Genomic DNA, 27076 nt, shown 5'->3' on the forward strand with positions numbered 1-27076 from the left:
CTGACTTCGGAAATTTCGAACTTATTCTGCGATCTTTAAGGGGAGGTTCTGGTCTAGAGCCCCAAAAAATAGGTGATATTTAGGAATTAATTAAAGGAAAACTACTATATATAATTTAATGAGACTTTTTGCATTGTATTAAGGATGTCTTATGTTATAGAAATATATTTTTTGTTTTATAATTAATCAGTGCAAACAGCCCTGGGGAGTCGTTAAAGTTAAGGCGTCAAGAAATTGATCCAAATCGGTGGGACCTGTATCTCTAAAAGTTATTATCCGATTCGACTGAAACCTTTTTTATTTTGAAGATTATTCTTTTTTCTAGGGGGGAACTAAAAAAAAATTACAAAAATTACATTTTTTTAGAAAATAACGACACTTCACGTTTGAAATCACTTTTCCCTGTATTTTTCGTCCTTTCAACGCCTTTAAAAATTATAAATTTTCAATTTTTTGTATTTTTTCTGGTTTCCCTCCTAGCCAGAAGTATATTCTTCAAATTAAAAAAAGTTTCAGTCGAATCGGATAACAACTTTTGGAGATACAGGTCCCACCGTTTTGAAAACACTGTTTCGAGAAAAACGCGTTTGAAGTTTTACGTGAGCGCCGAGTGGCCGGTCGTGACCCATGCATTTGCCGCTACTCAAATGCCTATAATTTCGTGAATTTTACGAATTTCAACAAATCCTTTTAAACACGTTTTCCTAAAAGGTTGAACATTCGAAAAATGAAATAAAAAAAAATCGACATTTAGACCAGAACCTCCCCTTAAGCGATTGTAGCTCAGAGCAACGTTGACCGATTTTGATGAAATTTTCAGCACGTATACAACTAACTTAACTCTACAAACAGGATTTCTGAATTTTCATTACATACTCAGAAAGAAAGTTTAAAAAACAGAATTACAATTCTGTCAAAACGACGAATCAAATCACGTCATTTACCAAACTAATGCTTTTCAAAACTTCCAGCTTCTCAAAAAAAAAAACTGAGGTCGTTTGGACCAATTCTAAAGCAGTTACGCGATTTTAAAGTATGTAAGCAATCTTTCGCCCGCCACTGTATTTCACCCCGAGGCGAGATTGCGAGCCATTTTGACGGACTGTGACAACCGAGGGTGAATGGCGAACGATCTTTCACGCAGGGATCGGATTCTGTGTCCAATTCAGACGGGACGTCGCGGCGGTATAGAACAAGACCGACTTACCACGAAAGTAACGCGACCAGTGGCTACTTCTCCCGCGCTATCGACCTCCGACCGTGTCTCTCCCATTCCGTGGAAGCTTGTCCTTCGAATCCCAAACAGATTAGTCGTGCCTAACGTGTCCGTCGTTCTTCCTTTCATCCGCCAGTGTTTCTCTTCTCCGCTTCCCTGTTGCTGGGCGCCGGCCGCGCGGCACAGCCTCCGTCCCGACGACCGCGTGCCCCGCGCGCCGCGTGTACAGTGCGACCGCCTTGTCCCGCGTGATCTACGCCTCGACAATTAACCAAGTAGACCGGAGGAATTCGTACGGCTTCGTACATCGTTTGACGAGGGCGCCCCGGGCGAGGAGGCGACTTCACCAGTACGGGGCGTCGTTCGCGAGGTGCTGCCAGGAGGCGAACTCGCTCCACGTGCGGACGTTCGCTCTGGTGGCGTCGGTGATCCGCGGTATGCTGTCCCGTATGCCGTTGCTCGGGAACCCGTCGCACGCGGTGGTCAGGATATCGTAACGTTTCGGCGGCGCCCGAGGCTGCAACACAATTCAACCGCCTTTCAAGGACCAGCGGATCGAACCGATCGCCGGACTATACAACCCCAATGAAGCTTTTCCACTATACCTAAGGCGGTCAGAAATTCGGGGGACACCACGCCTCTCCGCAACGAACCGGGCCTTACATCCACAGATTCGAGACGGTATAGAAATTGCCATACAGCGTTTCCACCGCGCCCACGGTACACACCTCTAGCTTTTTCCGCACGATGAAGTTCTTCCCCTCGTTGTTGTCCCAGTACTCTTTACCGTCGGTGCGGTACCGCACGCAGAACTCTACCACGTTCGACTTCAGCGGCAGGGTGAGCCGGAAGCGAAAGGTGTCGTACAGTATCAGGGCCGGGGCGCCCGGTTGCTCCACGTACGTGCAGTGCACGTCCTCGTGGGTGCTCCAGGAGTCGTTGCTCACTCTGACCACCACCTCCTTGTCGTACGCCAGGTTGCGCACCTTGATGGTGCCCACCAGGCAGTGCTCGGACTCCCGCAGTATCACGTTCTCCAGGCTGACGTTCTCCTGGTCGAGCTTCCGCCGGAAGGCTAGGTAGTCGCTGGCTGGCTGGGGGAAGGTTACTTTCCACGGGGACGCCACTTCCGTCGGCTCGTCGTTGTCGATCTTCGAGTGAAGCAGGCGACCGGTCAGCCCGGCCAGGTAAGCCGTGCTCCAGAATGGCGGCACGTTGCTGGGCTCTGACATCACGCGGACCTGACGAATGGAACGAGAGTGTTATTGTTTAGCGAGCTTCGCGGTTTAGTCGCGGCGTTGGTAAGTCGGGCGGGGAATTACTGTGGCGACGCGCAAGATGTCCGCGAGAAGTGGGGCTAGTTGGAAAGTCCAGGGAAAGAGAACAGAGAGTCGATTGAAATCGAGTTATTTTATTTCCTTTCGCAATTATCGGCGAGGTAAGGATGAACCTACTTGGGTGAGGGGACGACCACGGTCGTCGGCGAACACCACCCTCTTTTTCTGCTTATTGCTGCCATCGTTGCTGTTCCTTATGCTGTCTATGGCTAGAGAGCCCGACGACAGGCATGGCCTTATCCTGGGTGGCACCGATCTGCTGGTAATCGACGGTGCCGTTACCACCAGGGGACTGTACAGTAGCGAACTGTATACTGGAGGACTGTGCCCCAGAAGCAGCTCAGCGGGCATCGCTATGGAACACATTTAGGCCTGCAAACAGAAAGCACGAGGTATAATTACATCTGATTCGCCTTACGTTTCGTCTTGCATTTCAATTTGATTCTCAAAGAATCCGAGTGGCCCGAGGAACCTTTCGATTGTGTCTGAGATGTTCAAATAAGTAGCCTTGGTACTCGGCTCTGCCGGGAATTTAGCGTGGGGTTAATTAGTTTTCAAACCTCCAGCTAATTTATATATAAATATTTACAATAAAATGTTTACCTAATCTTTAATTTTCAATTAAATTTAACACAAAATTAGATAATTTTTAAGCCTCCAATTAAATCTATTAAGATGAACGCGACTATTTTCATAAAAAAAAGAATATATAAAATCAGAATCTTAATAGATAATATGTAAAATAGAATCTATTAAGATTCTGATTTTATATATTCTTTTTTTTTATGAAAATAGAATCTATTAAGATTCTGATTTTCTATATTCTTTTTTTATGAAAATAGTCGCGTTCATCTTAATAGATTTAATTGGAGGCTTAAAGCTGCGATAATTTTATGTTAAATTTAGTTGAAAATTAAAGATTAGGTAAATATTTTGTTGTAAATATTTGGATATAAATTAATCTTAATAGATTCTGATTTTATATATTCTTTTTTTTTATGAAAATAGTCGCGTTCATCTTAATAGATTTAATTGGAGGCTTAAAGATGCGATAATTTTATGTTAAATTTAGTTGAAAATTAAAGATTAGGTAAATATTTTGTTGTAAATATTTGGATATAAATTAATCTTAATAGATTCTGATTTTATATATTCTTTTTTTTACGAAAATAGTCGCGTTCATCTTAATAGATTTAATTGGAGGCTTAAAGATGCGATAATTTTATGTTAAATTTAGTTGAAAATTAAAGATTAGGTAAATATTTTATTGTAAATATTTGGATATAAATTAATCTTAATAGATTCTGATTTTCTATATTCTTTCTTTTATGAAAATAGTCGCGTTCATCTTAATAGATTTAATTGGAGGCTTAATAGATTCTGAATTTATATATTCTTTTTTTTTTTATGAAAATAGTCGCGTTCATCTTAATAAATTTAATTGGAGGCTTAAAGTTGCGATAATTTTATGTTCAATTTAGTCGAAAATTAAAGATTAGGTAAATATTTTATTGTAAATATTTGGATATAAATTAGTCTTAATAGATTCTGATTTTACATATTCTTTTTTTTATGAAAATATTCGCATTCATCTGCTAATGAGCTGAGGTGACATTTGCGATCCAACAGTTTGCCGTTCGAAAGTTTTGTAGGCGAGAGACAAACATAAAAACCGTCCGCTTTACATATTGCGATAAATGGATTCTTTCCCTTCAAATTGGATGCACTTTACAATCCCAACAGAATTTTACAGAAACGTAGCGTCGAATTTATTTCCAGCAGGATTCTTCGCGAGTCTTCGGATTGGTTCATCGCGGAGTTCCTCAGTCGCGGACCGGCTAACCAAGACTGTGCACCAAATATTTCGCTTTCGCGGAGCTCGTGACGGTCCACCGCGAAATCTTTAACAGCTGACGCACCGCCGACGATTGCCAAAAGCCTCGTGCACGGGATTATGAGACCACGCACGGTCACGTGAGCCGCCGAACGGCCCCAAAATTGACCGCGCGTACTCTTTGCACAGTAGGCGAATATTTAAGCGAGCGCGTGCAAAGGTACAAGGCGAAAGGGGACTAAGTCCATCTATACGCTCGAATGAAACATTATCTGCGGATTGCAGAACACTGACTCGGTGTGTTGACCGACTTCTGACTACGAGTAGTCAGGTGTTTTTTTTCCAAAATAAACAGAACTAGAAATCCGTAATGCCTTTCATCGAGAGAGATCATCCAGCAATGATAAATCAATAACGCAACCCTGTTCTTGATTGACGAATACATGAATGCCTATCAAGAGAAAGTCGCCTCAATTTTATTTAAGGGAAGGTTCCGATCTAAAAGTCGATTATTTTTTTTATTTCAGTTTTCGAATCTTCAACCTTTTAGGAATACTTGTTTAAGAGGATTTGTTGAAGTTCGTAATATTCCCGAAGTTATAGGCATTTGAGTAGCGGCGAATGCATTCGTTTTTCTCGAAACAGTGTTCTCAAAACGGTGGGACCTGTATCTCCAAAAGTTATTATCCGATTCGACTGAAATTTTTTTAATTTGAAGAATATACTTCTGGCTAGGAGGGAAACCAGAAAAAAATACAAAAAATTGAAAATTTATCATTTTCAAAGGCGTTGGAAGGACGAAAAGTATAGGGGAAAGTGATTTCAAACTTCAAGTGTCGTTATTTTCTAAAAAATGTCATTTTTTAAATTTTTTTCTGGTTACCCTCTAGCCAGAAGTATATTCTTCAAAATAAAAAAAGTTTCAGTCAAAACGGATAATAACTTTTGGGGATACAAGTCCCACCCCGATTCTAACCAATTTTTTGACGCCTCGACTTTAACGACTCCCCAGTGCCATCTATAATGATTAATTACAAAACAAAAAATATATTTCTATAATCTAAGACATCCTTAATACAATGCAAAACGTCCCATTAAATTATATACAGTAGTTTTCCTTTAATTAATTCCTAAAGATCACCTATTTTTGGGGGCTCTAGACCGGAGCCTCCCCTTAAAAGAACTGAGACAAACCGAGGCAATCCCTTCGCCTAAACCTCCCTGAACAATTCCAACGCGTCAACGTTCCCCTGACGGCCGCCGCTAAAATACTCCCGGACCTCCGGCCGCCACCTGTGGCCGGGCAATTAGTCGATAAAGCCGTGCCCCGCCAATTAGCAGCCGCCTAAAGGCCAACACGCGTCGCGGATTTCGTACGACTCTATCGCAATAGGCGGTCTTCTGCGCGTTAGAATACGCGCGTGTAATCATGTTACTCCCGGAGTGGAATTACGACTCTTAATGTGTGGCAACAGTAGTCTCTTCTCTCGTCCCCGGAGACTCGCCAGCAAACCAGACCCGGCATGTACCAGACCGGAACCAAACAAGCACGCGTGCACAGCTAAAGAATCAACCGGTATCATGAATCGGATGTTTCGAGTTTCAGCTACTTGAACCTATCGTCCCCGCGGACTGGCCGCTTCAATCCTACCAGGCTCCTCTGGGCCGATTTATCGACAGGATCAACAATAAGCTTATCGCGTTCCAATTAAAAAACAAACAGATAACATATCGCTCGATTTTCGCGAACCGATTTCTTGCTTCCGTCCAGATTTACTCCGCCTCCTCTCCGGAGTTGGGCGCTACTTAAATCACGGATCGAGTAAAAGTTACTTTAACTCTGGAATATTTCACGCGAATAAAGTGAATTTTTCATTCCACGAGAATTCTTTTAACTTCTATTCGTTAATTTCGAATTTCGAAATTTCTACTTATATAAAATCGTGGTCCATCTCTCGCCCTCTTCAACCCTCTTCAACCCTCTTCAACCCTCTTCAACCCTCTTTGGAGGTGCTGATTTACTGCCTCCTTTAGGGGCACAAACAAATTGTTCCGTCTAAGAAATTCGTTCGCGGTAAAGGCTGGACGCGTGACAGGAGGAACGGAATATTATGCAGCAGGCTGATGCGCGAGTGTCGCGAATAACTGAAGGGGTAGAGGTCAACGCAAACGTTCAAGTATAATTTATCGTTACACGACCAAAGCCCAAGGGTCAAATTGTTTGGTCTGCTAAGGCGACCAGAAAGAAGAAAAAAGGAAGAATAACGCTTATCGCAATTTTCTGCATAGCTCTCGGTGACACTTTCGGACTCGGCTGTTCCGCGATCGGCGCGAGGAGCCCATCGGTTTGTGTAACTGCACGTTTTTACCGGCTTATCGCGATGAGAATTCGTTCCGTTAACTCGGCTCGTCATCAACAACACCAACAAGACAGTCGTAACACACTGGCAGCGGATTCTTTTTTCCCACCGCTATTCAATGTCAAGCTAACTCATTGCTCAATAACTATTTTGCAGCTGATAATCGATCGGCGGAAAAAAGGATCGAGTTATGCGCGCAAGTGTTCGGTAATGTGCACCGTGCATTCCGATGAAACTTGAAATGCAATCGATCTGCGTACGCGCGAGGGAGAAACGCACCCTGGAGAGGAGCTCGGCCACACCTTCGCAGGAATTACAAGTTCCTTCGCTTTAAGCCGCAGGAATTACGAAGTTGCTACATCGATATCAACGGCTTTGCGCAGAAATTTTTATCTCCGCTGATAAATTCGCTTCAACGCGTACCCTCGGTCAGAGGCGGATTTAACGGCGGGCGCAGCGGGCGCGCGCCCGGGGCCCCACGAAGACCAACTTTCCACTTTCTTTTTACCCGACTGCGGCACGCAAAGGAGGGTATTGTGTTTATCAGGCTATGTATGTATGTCCATGTTACGCTCTCATTTGGACAAATGAGGTGTCTTTAGAATTGTCTTGACGATCCGAATGTTATAGGATATAAAAAAAATAAGAAAACATTAAAATAAAAATTAAATAAAATTAAAAAACCCGACTGCTTAAAAAAAACATTAAAAAAATTAAATTAATAAAAAAACATTAAAAAAATTAAATTAATAAAAAAACATTAAAAAAATTAAATTAATAAAGAAACATTAAAAAAATTAAATTAATAAAAAAACATTAAAACAATTAAATTAATAAAAAAACATTAAAAAAATTAAATTAATAAAGAAACATTAAAAAAATTAAATTAATAAAGAAACATTAAAAAAATTAAATTAATAAAAAAAACATTAAAAAAATTAAATTAATAAAAGAACATTAAAAAAATTAAATTAAAAATTAAAAAATTAATTTTTTTAATGTTTTTTTAAGCAGTCGGGTTTTTTAATTTTTTCAATTTTTCTTGTTAATTACACCAAATTTCATTTCATATTGTAAGCGGATCGTAAAATTGTAAATTGTCAAGATTTTTTATTTTTCCTGTCTTTCCTTTTTTGTAAGGGGCCCAATATTTTCTTTCGCGCCCGGGGCCTCAACCGCCCTCAATCCGCCCCTGCCCTCGGTCCATCGCGTCGCCTGTATGTTTCCGTTTGCCACTAAAACATTGTCTCTGCCAGTTTATACCGCGATTCTTTGCGCGGAGAAAAAGAATCTGTAAAGCCTGTGATGCGACAGGAGACACTGTGCCACGCGGAAATGTACAAGCCTCGTGTCCCCTGTGATCGCTAATAGACGCGTGTGTGCAGCGAGCCTGGTCACAGAAAAGCCATTCTCCTCCGCCTAAATTATTGCCCAAAAATTTGTTGCGTCAGAAACCCGTCGACTGACGTAACCACGCTTGTAATAAATCTCGTACCATTTACGACACATCGCGCGAGCAGAAAAAGTCCGCGGCAAAAAGAAGGAAACGTGTTCGTGGGAGAGAACCGGCGAAGGACGCGCGAGGTTGATAAGGGCTTCTCGCCATCGGTGGAGGATCTGCGTTCCCGCGACGATGCACCGTTCGGCCGTGATATTTCATAACAAATCGGGAGATTGCTCGCCACGAGCAAGTGTTATAACTATTGTGAATCACGGTGCTGAACGGGACACGACGACCGAGAGATAACGCCGAACCGTCTCTCAACCCAGACGAAACAGTGTTGCGAGGCGAGCGGCGCCCTGCTGGATGTCTATGTTCCTTGTTTCGGCACCTAAGGGGTGCAACTCTGTGCTTCACAGTTTTTCAGTTACGTGCGATATACGTAAACGAAATTGTACTCACGTCGTTTGGTAACAAATGAGCGAGTTATTTTTACGCGAGATAAAAAACTCTAAACTAAATGTAAATAATGGAAATATTCGCGAGAGACGATATTAAAACATACCATGGAATTTATTTCACGAGAGTCTGCAGAGGGTGGCCAAATTATTATACTCGGAATAATTTAGCCAATTTTGGGGATCATTTTAAAATGGATTTGGTACGATTAAGAAAAAATCTTAAATTGGTAACTAAAGGTTCTGAAAGGAAACTTTCTTAGCTTTCCAAAGCACTCGTGAACATTTGTTCAAAGTGAAAAGTACCTTTACCTTTTTTGCTTGGATCGCAATTAACTCGGTCAATAAAAATCTTACAGCAAAATTAATAAAAACGAAATTGAAGAGAAATGTTTGCTCTATAAGAACTCTTCGTTGGATTTACCGGGAAATTTTTTTTTCGCCGGTGCATATATTCGAACTAGGCAAAAATTACTGAAACTTCGCTTCCTGCGCTTCATTTTGCTAAAAAATTTGAGTCCTTGATTCAAAAACTAGCAACTTCCAGCGGTAAAATGCGTTTTTTAAATATTTTCTGCGACCATTTTTCGCAGTCACAGCCATTCCATCGCCTAAACTTACCAAACCCCAACCTTTTTGTTCGAGTATAATAATTTAACCACCCTCTGTAAAGCATTTAATGTCAAACTAATTATAAAACGTAATAATACTAATAAATATTTTTGTCTCGTCGCGGATTTGCAGCTTCACTGTTTTGTGCAATATTTTTCTTTCGGGCAGCCGCAGATTTGCAAAATTCGCCAAGAATAAAACTAAAAACTTATCAACTCACCGCCTGCTACTTATTCCGTGAAAATATATATATTTCTCAATTAGCGTTCTCTTCTTAATTTCGACTCAAGGCAACAATTTTATAAACAGTTTTTTCAAATTTACTCGAAGCTGGCGAGGAAGGAGCTGCACCCCTCTGGCCGCGAGGTCCTCAATCCTCGATACAATCATCTCCGCTCGCGTTTAGCCGACTGGCTTCGCACCGAACGGCACCGCCGAGAGGGCCCATCGCAATCGGCGCTCCGTGCGCCCGCAGAAAAAGCGCGCTCGCGTTTCGCGACTCGGTAAAGAAAATTGCGCAGCCGTCACGCTATTTCGAGCACACCCCCGGTTATATTTAAACCCGCGGATCTTCTAAACGCTAGATACACCGAGACGAAGCACGTCGTCCTTGGAACGCGTCCAATTGTCTGACTTCTAAGGCAGACGCGAGCAAAACGCTTTTCCTGTCGAGAATCGAGAAAGCGACGTGGCCTGGTCGCTCTAGAGCAGAGTTCCCCAAACGGGGTGGCCGCGATAGGAATTTCAGGGCTGCGTGAACGGTTACCTTATAATCAAACTTAACACGATTCCTACCGACACTTCACGCATATCTATTCCTACCGCATTTGACCGGTCTTTAGCACAACTTATATTTTTTAATATAGAATGAAGATAATAGCCAATTTGACAGAATAAAAATATAGTCTCTTTTATTCAGAAGCCGCGAAGTTTAAAGGCGAATCAATTACGTTATATATAGGAAATTCTAATCGAAATTTAAATAACGGTCATTTCACCGGTCGTGGTAGGAACAGTGTTAAACACGAAAAATTTAAAAATTTAAAAAAAAAACTGTAGAGCTTGGGGGTTCCGTGGGAAAATTTATATTGGGAAATATTGCTTTAGAGCACTCTAGAGCAGAGTTGGCCATTTTCCGATTAAGGGGGTATACCCGTTTGAACCCTCGGAAAATGTATACATTTTGTGGATTTTTTTACAAGTCAACGGTTTGATGCAGATTTCCCGTTTTTTAACTATGTTTACATAGTATTATGAACTACTTATAAAAAAAGTTTCAGTTAAAAAACTATTGTTTTTCGGAAGTTACGGATACATGTCCGAAAGTCTCTCGATTTTAGACGGCTAAACGGTGGCCCTAAAAACTCGCGCTACGTTCAACCAATTCACTTCCAATTTTGCATGCAGAATCATAATAAGATTCCGCATCGTCCAACGAAGGCTTTTTTTATTTCGATTCCCCGTTTATTATTTATAAAGGAAAAAGGTGGATTTTTCTCTTAGAAAAATTTAACTTTACCTTTGATCTCTCACCATTTCTTTATTTTTCAAAATTTTCAAAATCGCCTTCGTTGGACGATGCGGAATCCTATTATGATTCTGCATGCAAAATTTGAAGTGAATTGGTTGAACGTAGCGCGAGTTTTTAGGGCCACCGTTTAGCCGTCTAAAATCGAGAGACTTTCGGACATGTATCCGTAACTTCCGAAAAACAATAGTTTTTTAACTGAAACTTTTTTTATAAGTAGTTCATAATACTATGTAAACATAGTTAAAAAACGGGAAATCTGCATCAAACCGTTGACTTGTAAAAAAATCCACAAAATGTATACATTTTCCGAGGGTTCAAACGGGTATACCCCCTTAAACACGAAAAATTTAAAAATTTAAAAAAAAAAACTGTAGAGCTTGGGGGTTCCGTGGGAAAATTTATATTGGGAAATATTACTTTGGAGCACTCTAGAGCAGCGTTGGCCATTTTCCGATTAACTTTTTCCTACTAATAATAAAAAAATAAGAATCGCGAATAAAACGAAGTTATTCGACAACAAGGAATAACTTTTCATTCGACTAAATTTCGACTCGCCAGATTACCCTACTTCCCAACTCTGCTCTAGAGTCTAAACTCCAGATTCCTCAGACAGAGAGAAGCCTTTTCTATTGGCTTTTCGATAGCACTCTATCTGCCCTAAAGCACGGGGCAACCTGTGCGATCGAAAGGCACGGTATTTGTACACAGAACGCGCGGGGACCGAAGCGCGAGAGGATCCACGTGTAGGCCATACGAATCGACTCCCGTGAACGGTTGCGTATCTACTCACCGAGCGGTTCGCCTAAAATAACAGTGCGATGGAAACTCGATCCTCCGTTCGCCTTTTTCCCAGGCCGCGCTGTGTTTATCTACTATTCTACTCAGTCACTGAAATTTAAAAGCTTTCCCGCCTGGCATTTCGCGTCAGCGTATTTCTAATCCCCGCCGCAGAGCGCACGCGTGGGATCACCCACCAAGTCGCCCCGGCCGCCGAATAAAAGACTTATCAATTTCATCATTCCCGTCGCGGCCGGGAATGGAAAAATTCGTGGCCGAGCGAAAATGCCGGCGAGCGAAGACCGGAGAGCACTGCGGGACGCGAAGCACGCTGCCAGTCCCCGGGTATCATTGATAAAATATTTTTAATCCACGGGGCGAGGGCGATTACGGGGGGATTTATATTGAACGGGCCCTCTTATCTAACCAGCGGCGCTGGCGAACAAAAAAAAAAAGAAGAAGAAAAGAAAACGCCGCATGCTTCGAGCCGCGAGAGCGTTTCAATTATAATGAAATTCACTTCTATTGTTGTTAATTACTATCAATCGGCTGCGATAGCAGGGGTCGCGGGTTATTGGGAGTCACGTGCGGAATTAGACTAAGACTAATCCGATAACGGCGGAAAATAAGCCGGAGTCCTTGACTCGTCGCAGGCGACGGAAATTTCGCAAAATCGCGCTGCCGGAAGCGCTCGCCGCTGGCTGATAACGCGCCGCCCAGCCGATAAACCCTTCGCGGGCTAATTAATTATCGGTCGGAATTGGTTAGTAATTAACGGCCGCGATTCCATGAAAATTCTGAAAAAAACATCCCCCCTCCCTGCCTCCCTCGATTGGTTATAACGGGAAATGACACGTGACTCGGATTATTGCGCGGAGATTAGCCGGCGGACCCGGCGCGGGGAACAAATGTGTATCGGTTGGAAAACATAGCGTGACTCCCCGCTATCTGGGCTGCAACCGACAATGGCCCGCCGCGGATAAGGGATGACTGGCGTTAAATTCGGGCCCCCGGTATCGGTGCGCTTCTGTCCTCGCTAATTAAACGATCGCGCGCAATTAATCTCGCGTGGGCGCGCTGCGCGTGGCCAGGGAGAATGTGTGTTAATGGTGTCGTTCGGTCGCTGTTACGTTAACGACGCGATCCAGATAATGCGTAGCACGTGTAAAATTATTTCTGCCGTCGGAGCGGCGCGGCGTCGCCTGCACTGGGGCGGCCCCCCCCCCCTCTTCTTTTTATAATATCGATAGGAATTATGTAAACGGCCCGGCGTTACGCAATCGATCGATAACGGCGGCTTGATACGCGGACAGAAAAAAGCAAAGAGACGCGGGCGAAAAAGTACGTAACATAACGTAACGCGAGATACGGGAAGAGAGCGGGGGGGTGGTTGGGGTGTAAACGCGTTTCGAGACCTTACTGACTCGTCGGAACCTTTGAGCATGCCTGACCTATGATAATGGCGGCCGGGGGAATTCGTACGTGGCGGCCGGTTATAATTGTACGTGTGTCAATAATAATTTATCTTATTCCATGAGCGACCCTGTTATTTAATATTACGAGGCGCTGCGCAACAGGACGGGGCTGAATTTTTGTCGAGAGATTCCCTGTATCGGGCGGAGAGATTAAGCGATCGACAAACAACCGTAGAATCTTCTCTCCTCTGCCGTTCTTTTTTCATCTGTTTGCGGCCCGGAGATTCGCAGATGCTGTTTACGCGGCGCGGACATAAACATCTGATCGAAAGGAACGATCCCAGTGCCGACGGAATCGGCGCGACGACCCCCGCGCGACCGGTTTACCTGAACGCGACGCGAAAAGGATAAAGATGGGTAGGCCGAGCGCGGTGGCAGTATAAATAGCGCCGGATACAAAAGCGAAACCGGTTGGCGAAATTTGAATATCTTCTTTTTATAGCGCGAGTGTTTCTGTCGCGCGACGACGGTACGTACGTCGTTAACACAACAGCCTTGGCGAATGTGTGTTAACGCTCCGGCATCCTTGGGCGATCTTTCGTTAAGCGCGGCGCGCGATAAATCGCTGTGTCTGATCCGATGTCGGGGAGCAGGAAGAAGCGTGATCGGTAGTGCGTTATTAATCAATGGAAATGAGAATTCGCGATCTCGGTGGTTATTTGCGTGCTTAGAGAAACAAAGAATCGTGGAGAGCTTAAAAGAAGAACCGGACGGATGAAAGAAATTTTTACACGTTCGGCTAGCCAAAATGTTATTGTTGTTATTATTATTATTATTATTATTATTATTAACGGGAAACCCTTTAGTGTACAGAGATACAAAATTATTACCATTACTACGTAGAAAGATAAAAATAAGGGAAAGAAATAAAAAATATGTAAAGTAAAGTAAAAAGTAAAGTAAAAAGTAGAGTAAAAAGTAGAGTAAAAAGTAGAGTAAAAAGTAGAGTAAAAAGTAGAGTAAAAAGTAGAGTAAAAAGTAGAGTAAAAAGTAGAGTAAAAAGTAGAGTAAAAAGTAGAGTAAAAAGTAGAGTAAAAAGTAAAGTAAAAAGTAGAGTAAAAAGTAGAGTAAAAAGTAGAGTAAAAAGTAAAGTAAAAAGTAAAGTAAAAAGTAAAGTAAAGTAAAAAGTAGAGTAAAAAGTAGAGTAAAAAGTAGAGTAAAAAGTAGAGTAAAAAGTAGAGTAAAAAGTAAAGTAAAGTAAAGTAAAGTAAAGTAAAGTAAAGTAAAGTAAAGTAAAGTAAAGTAAAGTAAAGTAAAGTAAAGTAAAGTAAAGTAAAGTAAAGTAAAGTAAAATAAAATAAAATAAAATAAAATAAAATAAAATAAAATAAAATAAAATAAAATAAAATAAAATAAAATAAAATAAAATAAAATAAAATAAAATAAAATAAAATAAAATAAAATAAAATAAAATAAAATAAAATAAAATAAAATAAAATAATATAAAATAAACTAACAAAGATAAATTAAGAGGAGATAATAATAGATAACAAAAACATAACACAACATAAACTTTTTAAATACTACTAACAATGCATATAACAGTCCACCTGTTTATGCCTAATCACGGAGCAAGAGAAAATTTCCTTTTTTTTTCCTCGTCGACCGGGATCGGTAGAATTACGGGGGCTACCAAGCTTTCTCTGCGTCGCTTTATGCGCGTGACGACTAAGCGCCGGGCCACGAGCCGAGCACGTGAGCGGGGCTCGGTAGGAATATTTCTGAAAATTTTATCGGGCGCGTCACGATTGCCAATACTACCGCCGTTAGAGAGCCAATGCGCGAGAGAGGCGAGTCGTAAAAGATCTTGGAGACCGGTATTTTTCAGCGATCGAAGGCGCCACTGAGGTCGGATCCTCTGCTGTTATCGCGTCGCGTTTCTGGTTCGAAGCAGCCCGATAACCGACATATCCTTGCCCGACGCTACACCCTCGAGCGCGGAATCTTACCGGACAAAGTTTAATCGCCGAAACCATACAGAAAGACGCAACATGTCGCGTAGATCGCGCGAGATGCCTTTGTGTACCCGATAGAGCGATAATTACCGGGGCTAGATAAAACGATCTGGACACTAATAGGCGCGCGCGCGCGCGAGTTGCCTCTCAGAGAGACCGCCAAAGCCGCGAGCCCTTTTGCGCGCGACTCTTCGATCGGTTCCCCCGAATTATTCTCCTCCGACAGACTCTACTCACCCGGCGACGCGTAACAGCTACCCGGAGACACAAACGCCGCCACTCGAGATCGGAATCGCAGTCTCTCGCCGAATTGCTTCGATCGAGCAAGATAAACAGCGTGTTCGATCGCGCGGTGAATTTCGCCGAATTTCGAGACCGTTACGCGCGGCTTCTAATTGCGCGCGATAACGGGAGGAGAGACGATGCTCAGAGATACAGCGCGCGACACGATTAATGCACGCACGAGCCAATGGAATTCTATATTTACGCGGCTGATAAGGCCGGATTGCTCGTTTAGAATATAATTACCTCGAGATACATAGGGATCTTTGCATGGTCACCGATAGCCTCTTGACTCTCGCTGATTTGTATGTGGAACAATAAACTATGGAGACGGTTAATACATCGCCGGGCATACGGCTCTATGTAAATCGGGGGGTGTCACGTGCGCGGCAAATACGCATCGTCGTAAATAATTCCTGGCATGTATCGCGCGATGCGGTAATTCGTCTCGACTGGCGTATAGTGATTTTCTACTATAGATCGCAGTTTTAAGAGCGCAGTGGGGCGCGCGTGCCTAAGCGAAAGTCGCAGGGCTCGGAGGGTGGTGCTGACCTATCCCAGGCGCGAAGATGTTGCGCGCGGTTGACGCATCCCCGTGTGAATTCCAGATAGAAAGAGCACGCGGCAAGGTGTGACATAATATCAGCCGTGAGTCACGCGCGAGGCCTGGCTCCCTAAACCGAATAATCTACCACTTTTAAAAGCAACCGTGTTACGTAAGACGCTGGAGGGCGACAAACTCTGCCGTACGTTCACCGTGACGCGTTACCTCCCTCGGCACTTATCCACTGCGCGACCGTGCACTTCCGGAGGTGCTGCAGCAGTTTGCAGGAAAGTTCAACAGGGATTAATAATTACTAGACACTACCTCGGACTTATGCTCCTTTAGAACGCTTGCGACAAATAAATATTTAATCTGTAAGCCTCTAAAGTGCGTCGCTGCTAGTAACAGTAATATATTTTAATTATTTCATGCATCGTTCTGTAACTATTTAATTTTACATGCAACTGGCAATTGTTCGCCAGTAAGCGAGCTTTTTAAAATGTTCGTCGGGGGTGGGCGGGAAGGGGTAGCCGCATAACGCGCCCCCGGAGTCGCTGCGATCGCAAGCATTTTCTCCGCGCTTTCTCCGGAAGCGCATGTGTCGAGGTGCGTAGGAATCGTACGTGCAAACAATTCATCTCGCGCGCCACGATTGTCTCGGCAAGTACGTGGGCGTCCGCGAGAGACGAGTGACCGGGAAACGTGCGTACCTTTGCGGGGGCACGAGAGCACGCGGGCACGCGGGCATGCAAAAGGAAGCAAAATGTATTTTAAAAGAGCGGTCAGGCCGGTTGGCCGCGAAGAAAACTGCCGCTAACGAGCTTCGAGCGCGGTCCGTGCTCTATAATTCTACACGGCTAACGCTACTTTACACTTTCGGCTCGTTTCAGAGACACCGCCTCGACCAGAAGTTGCATTTACAGATTAGGACAGACGGTTGGTATATTCTAACCGTTCCCTGATTGGAGGAAGCAAACGTTTGTTAATTGTTTCCGTCGCGCCGCCAGGAGCCAAGCTAATCGGCTCTCCCCGTTCGAGTCATTCAAAACGTCGCCGATTAAACAATAACGCTGCTAATAACGCTCTTCCCGCCCCCGTAACTTCTAATCGACCCGAGTCCGTTTACTTTCTTTGCCCCCGACGATAAAAGCGTTTCTCTGAAGCGCAGATAGCCGATGCAAGGCTCTCTGGGGCTTTCCTTCCGCTCGTTCGGGAACCTCTTGCTTTTTTTTTTTTTCTTTATCAATCGGTTATCTAATACACGTGCCTCGCGCGGGCCGACGTGCCCGCCGGCGTCTCCACTTGCTCGCCACTCAATAAGTTTCAGCTACTTGTTCATTTTGGCGAACGATCGCGATACACGGTACAAGATAATGTGCCACGATAAACGCCGCGTGTATTTTTCTATGCGCCGCTCGCGACATTCCTCGCGGGCGTTATCTAACTTTGTTTGTAAACAAAGGGGTCTCGCTCGCGCGCGAACGATAATACCGCCAGGCGACGGCGGGGACTATAAATGAACTTTTTATCGCCAGTTATAGCCACATAGTGCTGCAACTCTGCGACCATACGCGTTTCCGTTACATAAGGATTGGTTGCAGATGCGCGCGGCGAGCGGCACCGTCGCGTGCACGAGCCATTCCGATATAGATCGATTACCGTATCACCGGCAAGTCCCCCGCCGCTGGACGGGATCGGAATGCGCGGAGACGTTCGGTAAAAGATTTTAAAAACAATGCCGCGCATGCTGCCACTGCAGAATTAGCGAAGCTACGTCTACCACGCCAGCTCGGTCGATAACGAGGATCCAGCAAAAAGTGAAAGTCAACATGGGTACTTACGAATTTTTTTTCTTAACTGGAGAACCGTTCCACCAGAAACTCGGATGGAAATCAGGTTTCCTCTTCGCGCACGGACTGTCCCTTTCCGTCGCTTGCGCCTCCTTCAGCCTCCCTTCCGAAACATCCGCAAATTCTTTCGGTAACAGTCTTCTCGAGGCTTCCTGCCCCTTGACCCCCGACTTCGAGACGGGTCAGCGATTAATATCTTCGTTATTCGACGGGGAAGCTGATCCCGGAGCTGGCTTCTTAAGGCGGTTTAGCACATCGCGTTATACGCCGGTCGAACCTCTACTTAATTTCTCTCGCGCGTACATGGAAAATCGAACGTGACCGAGACGGACCGTGCGCGAAATAACCGGCGTTTGTGAACGAGGAGACGGGTGGACGGTTTTCACGTGGCAGAAACGGCGCGACGCATCGCTCGTGCCCGACTTCGGAAGTGTCACGAGTCCTGGCTCATTCTCTTCCCTTTTTTCCGCGCGACACTTACGGACTATCTCCGTGCAGTGGTTTTCTTTTCTATTTCACGCAGAAAGAGGATTGCGAAGTACCTCTGTCACCGGCGCGAATCGCGCTGTCTGACCTCCTCCCCGGTCCGACTGCGTCTGAGGCAGTCTGAGGGGACCGGCGTGTCACCCGACAGTATGTCGCCGCGAGCCGGTATCCAGCGTGGGGCGCACGCGCAATCCCGGCCTCGTGCGCTTCACGTGATTACCACGGATCCACGAATCAGAGGTCCGTGGATCCACGTGTTTGCATTCTTGCACGGTGCCGACGACAGACTCGGTTCTTTAAAGCCAGAAGTTAATAGGGACCCAAGAAAAAAGCGAGACAAGCAATCGCCATGCCGCACCGGTTTTCACCTTAATTTTTAACGCGAATCCTAGCCAGACGCCTCGTAAAAAACGAGGCCCCGAATGCCGATAACGGCACGTCCCATCGAACAAGCGGGGGCTCGTTCGACGGGGACATTTCTAAAACAAACTTTCCTATGGTTCATTTCGAAAAGTGGAGAATGAACGTGCGTAACGTGTCTCGTAATTGTATCGGCCATTCGAGGGAGAAATTGGAGAATTCTGTAGGGTATGATAATTTAGCTGGAATTTGAATTTACGATAGAACCGGAAGTCGTGCTCCTGTTTCCTGCGGAGTGTGTGTATAAACTGTGCTGGAGAATGGTAGCTTTACGTGGGAAGATATGAGACGAATATATGGTGACTGTTATGGAAGTTGTATGAAATAGTACCGGGTTGTTTACTTTTTAATAAGACTCCTTATTGAATGACGTAATCTCGGGTGACTATTCGACTGCTATAAATGAATTTCAGGGTACCCTTCGTAATCACAGGGTTCCGTTCAGGACCATGAATCATGGGATGATCGAGCTATTTATTTTATCGTTCCAAAGATTAAGAATGACACTTGAGGGTGCAAGGGGGGTTTGAATATTACGCGCGTAAATTGTGTTAATTTTCCCCTGATGCATGACTTCTCATATACGATCGTACACCATAGGCACTCGACAAAATTCATTTACTTCTTCGTCATTGTCGCAAGCATGGGTAAACGTAGGTATAAATAAGCCTTGGTAACTCGACACCCCGTCATATTTCTTCAACGTAAAAGATGTCCATTATGCTCTAGCGTGCTCCGTTAAGTCTATTGTTACGGTGCAACGGATTACAAAGACCCAACACCTGATATATCTCGTTTTCGGACGCGTCACGCGGAATGTAAAGAAATACGTTTTCGTATAAGTAAAATAAACGAGCGCGCGATGGGGCTACTTTCCTCGTATCGCTATCACTGCCGATTCTGTACCAGGAATCCGTCAATGAACGAGGAAATGACGAAGAGAAATATGAGATCGGAAGGTAGCGGTAAAAAGAATTTTTTTCTCCTCTGAGTCAGTCCATTTTCCTTACAGTTAAAGCATAATCAATCGGAAATGTTCGTTGATCGATGCGGTCTTGCGGCGACGCATACACACACGCAAAGGGCAGGGATTTTACACGTTAAAGTTTACAATAACTTGGTTCATTTACGTGTTTACGCAAGAGTTTATGCAAACATGGATTTGTTGCATCATCTTGAGCACTTACTTAACGAACACATGCTAGATGTATATATATATACACACGCACACGCACATTTGTTCTATGTATACATATATATAGGATATATATATATATATACACACCCATAAATAAAACCGTCACCTAAATAATTATTGGGAGTGTATCGCGGTAATATCGGAAACGTTTTTTCCTTGTACTCAGCCACTCACACGATTCTGTTATTCGCGTACCTTTTCCTTCTTTCTTTTTCCCCCGTCTCATTCGAGTCGCTAGAGGTGGCTCCGCGTCACAATTTACATACGTACAAATAACGTGGAGCCGCGAATTATTCGAAGCAGAGATTGTTCCTATTATTTAAAAAGATCACTTCAGCGATATCAATAAATAATGGTAAGCATAGCTTTCTATTTATAATGTGCCCCGTCGAGCACGACGTTCCGTGTAACAGAATAAAATGCTCCGGATCACGATAAATACGCCCCGTGTGATTGGTAGTGAAATAACTTACACACGCGCAAGGAGATGCAGTGATTTCGTTGTGTACTTCAAGGGACAAAAGCGTAACTAACAATTTCTTTATCACCTGAGAGAACTCAAACCATATCACGTGTATGCGATCAGTGTATGCTTCGTTGGAAAGAAAAACGTACGTGAACTGTATATGTATGTACAGTATTTGAAATTACTACGAGCTTATAGGAACCGTTGATAATATCGCGAACACGGATGTTTCATTCCATGCCCTAACTATCAACCGAATATATAAATTACTCGCGCGTACATACATGTTAGAGGTAAAGTCTAAAACCTAATTAAAACGAGCTTTGTTCCTTCGAGGGGATGAAATGAAGATTTTTATGCGAGCAATGTAAATACTAAATATAATACCTTTCGTTGTATCGATCGTTTTCAGTTTGTCTTTGACGCCAGAAGGATAGAACAGCGTTTTGTAGCTTTCCACGAAAGATCGTACTTTCCCGCCGGTCGCGTGCGAATACATATCTATAATTATTTACAAATCAAACCACCTGCCCCGTAGACTTTACCTGTAACGCATACGATTAAAGGTTCTCGCTTGAACCAGCACAATTGTTTTTTGTTGGGAATCGACACGGGCGCAGAAACGCTGTGCCTCTCTATCAAACGACTCTTCCGACAGATATCATATATCACACTATACTCGGTGCGATAATTAAAATTTACTACATGACTTGTAAATAAAGACAAACGTACGTTTGCCGACACACAGATTTACATTAAAAAATCGTGCTGGCCTTGGACATCTCAATTCATGCTTGATATATACACACCGCGGTTAATATACATCCATAATCAGTCATGTATACGATTGCGCGGTCAGATCGGACCGTCATATTATCACAAATAAATGCTACAAATTAAATGTCCTATCAATCGTCTCGTTCAAACAAATCGACCAGATAAATATTGATAAAATTCACCTATCACTGTGGCGTACGAATTCGTCAGAGCGGTCATCATGCTTCAGCTAAAGGAGATAAAAAATGGAAGAATTACTCCCGAACGGAATCGGATCGGTTCGAATGATTAAGACAGAGTGCTGCAGGCTCGAGGTCTCTGGCAGCAGCAGAGGCTTCGCAATCTTGCCGCAGGGCTAGACTCTTCTGATCACCGTTCCTCCACACTTTCGCTTCCACCGCTTTCCTGCTGCGGCCTCGCAATTTGGTATGTAATGAGATATTCCGGATATGCCTGTTCGCCTCTATAGACAACGTATTCGGGGAAAACTAAGCCACCTTGCGACGGCCTGCCCATCACGCTATGGTGGCCGGGCGGCGCGTGGGCCATCTTCATCGCCGAGAATTGCAGGAACGACTTACCCAGCGTGACGCGGCAGAGCAATAAGTGCCTGGAAAATGGCGAACGTCCCATAGAGATCACGATAAAAGTAACTGAAGTAATACTCTGCTCGTAGACTCACCTGTGGCAGATGTAGCAACTTCTGTCCTTATGAGCCGGGCATCCAGTACCGCCGCATATCCCGTACACGTACTGATTACTCTTGCTGCTGTGCTCCGCGAAATAAATTCCAGCGCCGAACATGCCGCCGATGTAAGCGTGCCGTTCGTCGAAGCCTTTCTGAACGATCGCGTTGATGAACGGACTGCCGTGGAACAGCATTCGTTCGTTTGCTTGCGGCAAGGTCGACCCGGGAGTGGTCCTGGAGCCCGTACTCGGGGAGGAAGGTGCGGCCGCGCCGACCTCCTCGGCCACTTCCTGCCTCCTGTGCGCGTAACGCTCCCACAGTTTGCGATTCTGCACTTTTTGTATCTACGTTTGGAGAGGATGACAATTAAATCCAGAGAACTGTCGCTCTTATATTCTGCGAAATAAAGTGTAACGTACCCTAACTATGTTATATCGGGAAAATATTCCACCGGAGTGACCGTTGTCTCTATGCTGTCTAATGGTGCTCTGCATTTCCTCTTCGACGGCCAGGAATTCTTTGTCCTCTGCCAGCAGATCCACCAACAGTGTCCCAGGCGTGATTGTTGGTTGCCAAGGAGTGCCGGCGGTGGTGTTCAAGAGTTTCTCCATTCCCTTGATTAATTTATGCCTATAACCGTACGCGGACACGCCAACTTGCTTCAAATCCTCGTGACCCATCTCTGCCAGTATGTCCAGTGTGATCTGTTCCCGTTCGAATAGTTCTAACAGATGTTCCAAGCCGAGGCTCTGGAGGAAGCCAGCCACGGTCGTGATCGAGTTGTCTTTGCAGGAATCTTTGGAGTCTCTTTCGGAGCACGTTTCGGACGGTGGCATTGGACTGAGACAAGAAGACGGCCTTGCGAGTGGCACGCACAATGTCATGGCTGTTCCGGAGGGCATGATGACGGTTTCTTGGGTGAGCGGTGGTGGAGGTGTGACTGGAACTGAATAAAAGCAGAATAAGCACGCGAATACATTTGTAACCGATGCATATACTAAGTGAAATACATTTACCCGCGACGATACTGGGTGGCCTGCTGTTAATAGTATTATTCCCATTGCCGCTCAAGTTAATGGCAACTCCGACGCCACTGTTGCCGGACGGTACCGATGGCACTATTTGCTGCGAAGCCATAGCATCCTGCAATAAGCATCTCACATCATCAGCGCTAGCCAAATCCACGGGAGTTTGACCTTCCTGATTCTTTAAGAAAGGATCAGCGCCGTGCGCTAATAAAAGAGCGCACAGCTGAGTCCTCCCCTTCTGCGCTGCTTCGTGGAGTGGCGTAAAGCCCCATTTGTCAGTGGCGTTCACCACGGTGTTGTATTTAATCAGTAACGCGGCAATGTCCAAATGACCGTAGCTCGAAGCATTGTGCAACGGTATCAATCCTCCTTTATCCTGAGCATTCACGTCCGCTCCGCGTTCGAGTAAAAATTCCGCCACTTCTAAATTATTGTAACCCGCTGTATGAAAGTGCGATTGGATTAGAATATGCAGAAAATGGAACAGAAGGGGTGTGCGAGGAAAACTATATGAATTCTTACCAGCCAAGTGTAGCGGAGTACTATTACGGCCTTGCGCGTCCCTACAATTGATATTGTCTTGCGTAACGAGTCGCTGTACTCTAGTTAAATTGCCTTTCTTCGCTGCGTCTAGGAGGGCACTGTTTCCTCGTAACAGGTCTGCTACGTCCTGATCACCGTCCCTCACCAGATCCAAGGGCGTTGCTCCGTCTCTATTCTTTTTAGTAGCATCCGCGCCGTGTCTCAACAGTAGGCGCACTATCTCGTATTTCCCTTTAGCTGCCGCCTCGTGAAGGGGGGTGAATTTCCATAGATCCGCGACATTCACCGATGCACCGTGCTTCACTAACAATTCCGTTACCTCGTAATGACCATAAGAGCAGGCATTGTGTAAGGGAACCAGTCCACTAAAAGTAGAAAGTTAAACGGTTGTTAGCTATTACGTTCGAATCGGGGGCAAGTTTTGGGGCGCGACAAATTTGGGGGAGCGACAAATTTTGGGAAGCGATAAATTTGAGGGAGCAACAAATTTTGAGCGAAAGAAATTGGAAAAGGTTTAAACACAGAAGCTTGAGTTAATTGAATTAATTTTTAAATTGTCTCGACTCCTTTACATTAAAGTATTTGATGATACTTTGCGGAAAGGGCGGCAGCCGCTTGTTAGCCTAATATTCAAATCCGCCCCCGTTTCAAATAGTTAGACACCGCGTGAAAGTAAGCAGCAGATTTTTAATTAAACGAACTGACCCTTTATCTTTGGCGTGTACATCTGCTCCATGTGCCAATAAATATTCGACTACAGGCACTCTATTGAATCCCGCTGCAAAGTGCAGCGGCGTGGAATGCCGCCCATCCAAATCGCGGCAATTAACAGCGTGCGGATTTGTTTGTAAAATTCTTTCCACCGCTGCTAGATCGCCGGATTTACTCGCTTCTAACAACTGCGCCTCCGCGTCATCTGTCCCGCTCGGCGGATCTATAAAACAGAAATGAGAACAGATGCATTCCTTGGCTGAAAGGAGCACTTCTTTTATCTGAAATATGGTAGACTTCGAACCTTGTAGTATTTTAAGGACATTTTCTGCAGCTAATTGCGCCGCGGTATAGCCCTGAAGCGATACTATAGATGGATCAATATTGTACGATAACAATATTCTGCAAGCTTGCACATTGTCTTCTCTAACACACCTGTTCATGTACAACAATGTTTTTAATGTAAAAAAAAAGTCAAGCATCTTTTCGCAAAAAAAAATATAATAATGGAACGTCTCGAGCGTTTTTACGATTCACGGTACCTGTGTAGTGCAGTTTGCCCTAATCCATCTAAAGCATTGACTTTCGCGTTATGTCTAAGTAGCACATCCATTGCATCGTAATGAGAGTGATCAGTGGCAACATGTAGTGGTGTAAGAAAATCTTTATTTTTCTCGTTTAAGGCAGCATTTTTCCTAATCAACGATTCTATTACTTGTTTTCTCTTGGGATAAGGAGATGCAACGGCGCAGTGCAGCGGTGTGTCCCCGGTATACGGGTGTTTAAAGTTTACGACTTCTTGGGACAGGTACTTTTTTAATTTAGTTAGATCTGCCTGCCTGCAGGCATCCAAGAGGCAGTGTCCCTTGTACTCGTCTACAATTAAAGTGTATCTAACAAAGTCATGTTCTGTGTGTATTCCTTTTTTCATGTAATATGGTATAAAAGCAGCAGACGTACATGCTAATCTTTCTTGCAATTCCAATGTCGGGGCCACGTCAATGGCGCTCTTACTGTGGCAGTTCAATTGTGTCGGATCTGCGCCCTCGCTCAAAAGTAACGAGCAGACCTCGGCCCTGGATTTACTAGCGGCCTCGTGCAGCGGAGTGAATGCCCACAAGTCACTAGCGTTAACTGCAGCACCGTGCTTAAGAAGTGCTTCGGTTACCTCAAAGTGGCCGTACGAACATGCATTGTGAAGTGGCACGAGACCTCTGTAACATTCCCATCGAAGGAGAAATTACTTGGCGCCTATGTGTATCGCGTGTACCTTAAGACTAGAGCTGTTCGGGTACTCGAATAAAGCGAGCCGAGCCGGGTACCCGTAAAATCCGGGTAGCTCGAATTTTCTCGGGTGGCTTGAAAAATCCGGGTAGTCCGAAACGTTTCAGGCCGCCCGGATACATAAGCACTATATATTGCACAAAATACACCCCCCAAAAATTTATATACGCGCATTAGATACGAGGAAAACATGAGTAGTGCGAAGTTCGCACAAGCCCGAGGGGTTTGAAAGTAGTTAGAAATTCTTTTAATAAGTAAACTTCAAGATTATAAATTAATCAATACCCACTTGGAAACGGGTGTTTGGCCCGAAAAAGTTCGGGCTATCCGGTTCTTCCGAGCCGCCCGAAAAAATTCGAGTTACTCGGATTTTTCGAGCCGCCCGGATTTTACGGGTACCCGGCTCGGCCCGAATTTCAAGCCCCCCGAACATTCGAGCACTCGAACAGCCCTACTTGAGACTGAATATAGTTACCCTTTATCTTTCGCGTGCACGTCCGCGCCATTCTGCAATAAAATTTGCACCACTCTGGATCTGTTGTATCCAGCAGCTAAATGCAACGGAGTAGACCTCCTGCCATCGCTCGCGTGGCAATTTACATTTAAAGGATTCAGAAGTTGTAAAAGACGCTCTTCGTTTCCCGACCTTGCCGCCTCTAGCAATTCATCCTTCTTATACTCTCCTGTTAATACTGGTTTAGTTACGGGATCTGCTAATTCTAATGCTGTCTTTCCTTCAGTATTTCTGATATTTGCATCTGCTCCGTGCTGCAGCAGAGCAATACATACATCTATTTTACCCTGTCAGAATAATCAGAACAAGGCATTTAATAGCATCTCACAGACGTATTAATATTCGTACACCAACTAGAACGCCGAGTACCTTAATCGCAGCCTCGTGCAACGGAGTGTAATTCCAATTGTCTCTGGTATTTGGGTTAGCCCCAGCTTCCAAAAGAAGTCTCACAACATCGGAATGTCCGAAAGAGCACGCGTTATGCAAGGGATGTAAACCCCCATCGTCGCGTGCTTGAATAGACGCTCCAGCGGAGAGCAAGAACTCTACTACGTCTCTCCTACCATAACCTGCGTATTAAAAACACAAAACAGTACAACTGAATCTCATTCTTCCAACTCCCACGACAAGGGTGGCATCGGCATTAACACCCGCTTACGGACGAAACCTGCGCGAAATACAACTACAACGAATTATCTTTGAAATCCAATACAAGCACATTGGGTGTCTCAAGACAGTTATTTAAATTGCTAAATTACAACACCGAGTCCGCCTTTGAACTGACCCACGTTCACGAACTGACGTTAAGACATCGTTCTCTCGGTCTGTCGCGGCGAATCGCGATCTGTCCGCGGAGTTTCTTTGATGAAAGAAGGCTGAACGAACTGTTAGAATAATGAGCTTACCAGCTGCAAAGTGTAGGGGGGTGGACTTGCGTCCGGCAGTGTCTCGAGCATTGACCGTTTTCGGTGTAACCAACGCCTTTACCCTGGCGAGGTCTCCCGTTTTGCAGGCCTCGAACAGCTCCCTCAGGGGATCCGCGTTCACCGATCCCGACAGGGAATCGGGATTTGTTAAAGTCGATCTACGTCCTGCCATTTTACACCGCCATTTTCACGCCACTGTCCGACGGATACACTTCACTGGCTCATTGTGTGTTGAAAGCTTTCACGACGGCACAGAGATGAGTTGCTATGGCACAACCCAGTGGCGCCGCCACACACCCAGGAACGTTCATTTTTTCAAACTCCACCATACGCAACGCGATTCTGGCCCTGCAACAGGAT

At 44.6% G+C, this 27076-nt stretch overlaps 2 protein-coding genes across 9 annotated transcripts; both read right to left on the reverse strand.

The window, feature by feature from the left end:
• Positions 1-1414: 1414 nt before the first annotated feature.
• Positions 1415-18295, reverse strand: Gbs-70e (Glycogen binding subunit 70E). Of its 6 annotated transcripts, none has more exons than XM_076822051.1 (4): positions 17664-18295; positions 2671-2925; positions 1945-2457; positions 1415-1733 (listed from the first exon to the last, which is right to left on the reverse strand). In XM_076822051.1, the coding sequence occupies exons 2-4, from the start codon at positions 2917-2919 to the stop codon at positions 1560-1562; spliced, it is 936 nt and encodes a 311-aa protein (XP_076678166.1). In that variant the 5' UTR covers positions 2920-2925; positions 17664-18295; the 3' UTR covers positions 1415-1559. The 6 variants fall into 6 exon arrangements, 5 of the variants coding, with proteins under 5 accessions (XP_076678166.1, XP_076678167.1, XP_076678168.1 ...); XM_076822052.1 differs by lacking the exon at positions 17664-18295 and adding an exon at positions 11580-11723; XM_076822053.1 differs by lacking the exon at positions 17664-18295 and adding an exon at positions 9479-9636.
• A 1243-nt stretch (positions 18296-19538) lies between these two features.
• Positions 19539-27045, reverse strand: Tnks (tankyrase). Of its 3 annotated transcripts, none has more exons than XM_076822038.1 (12): positions 26696-27045; positions 26157-26359; positions 25749-26041; positions 24950-25203; positions 24532-24865; positions 24294-24424; positions 23984-24212; positions 23258-23643; positions 22724-23176; positions 22127-22653; positions 21702-22051; positions 19539-21629 (listed from the first exon to the last, which is right to left on the reverse strand). In XM_076822038.1, exons 1-12 carry the CDS (start codon positions 26886-26888, stop codon positions 21389-21391), a joined length of 3594 nt encoding a protein of 1197 aa, XP_076678153.1. In that variant the 5' UTR covers positions 26889-27045; the 3' UTR covers positions 19539-21388. The 3 variants fall into 3 exon arrangements, with proteins under 3 accessions (XP_076678153.1, XP_076678152.1, XP_076678154.1); XM_076822037.1 differs by having other exon boundaries at positions 25749-26074; XM_076822039.1 differs by lacking the exons at positions 24294-24424; positions 24532-24865 and having other exon boundaries at positions 25749-26074.
• Between the last annotated feature and the right edge of the window lie 31 nt (positions 27046-27076).

The sequence above is a fragment of the Andrena cerasifolii genome, chromosome 10 (genome assembly GCF_050908995.1).
Source record: "Andrena cerasifolii isolate SP2316 chromosome 10, iyAndCera1_principal, whole genome shotgun sequence".
Classification (NCBI taxonomy): Eukaryota; Metazoa; Arthropoda; class Insecta; order Hymenoptera; family Andrenidae; genus Andrena; species Andrena cerasifolii.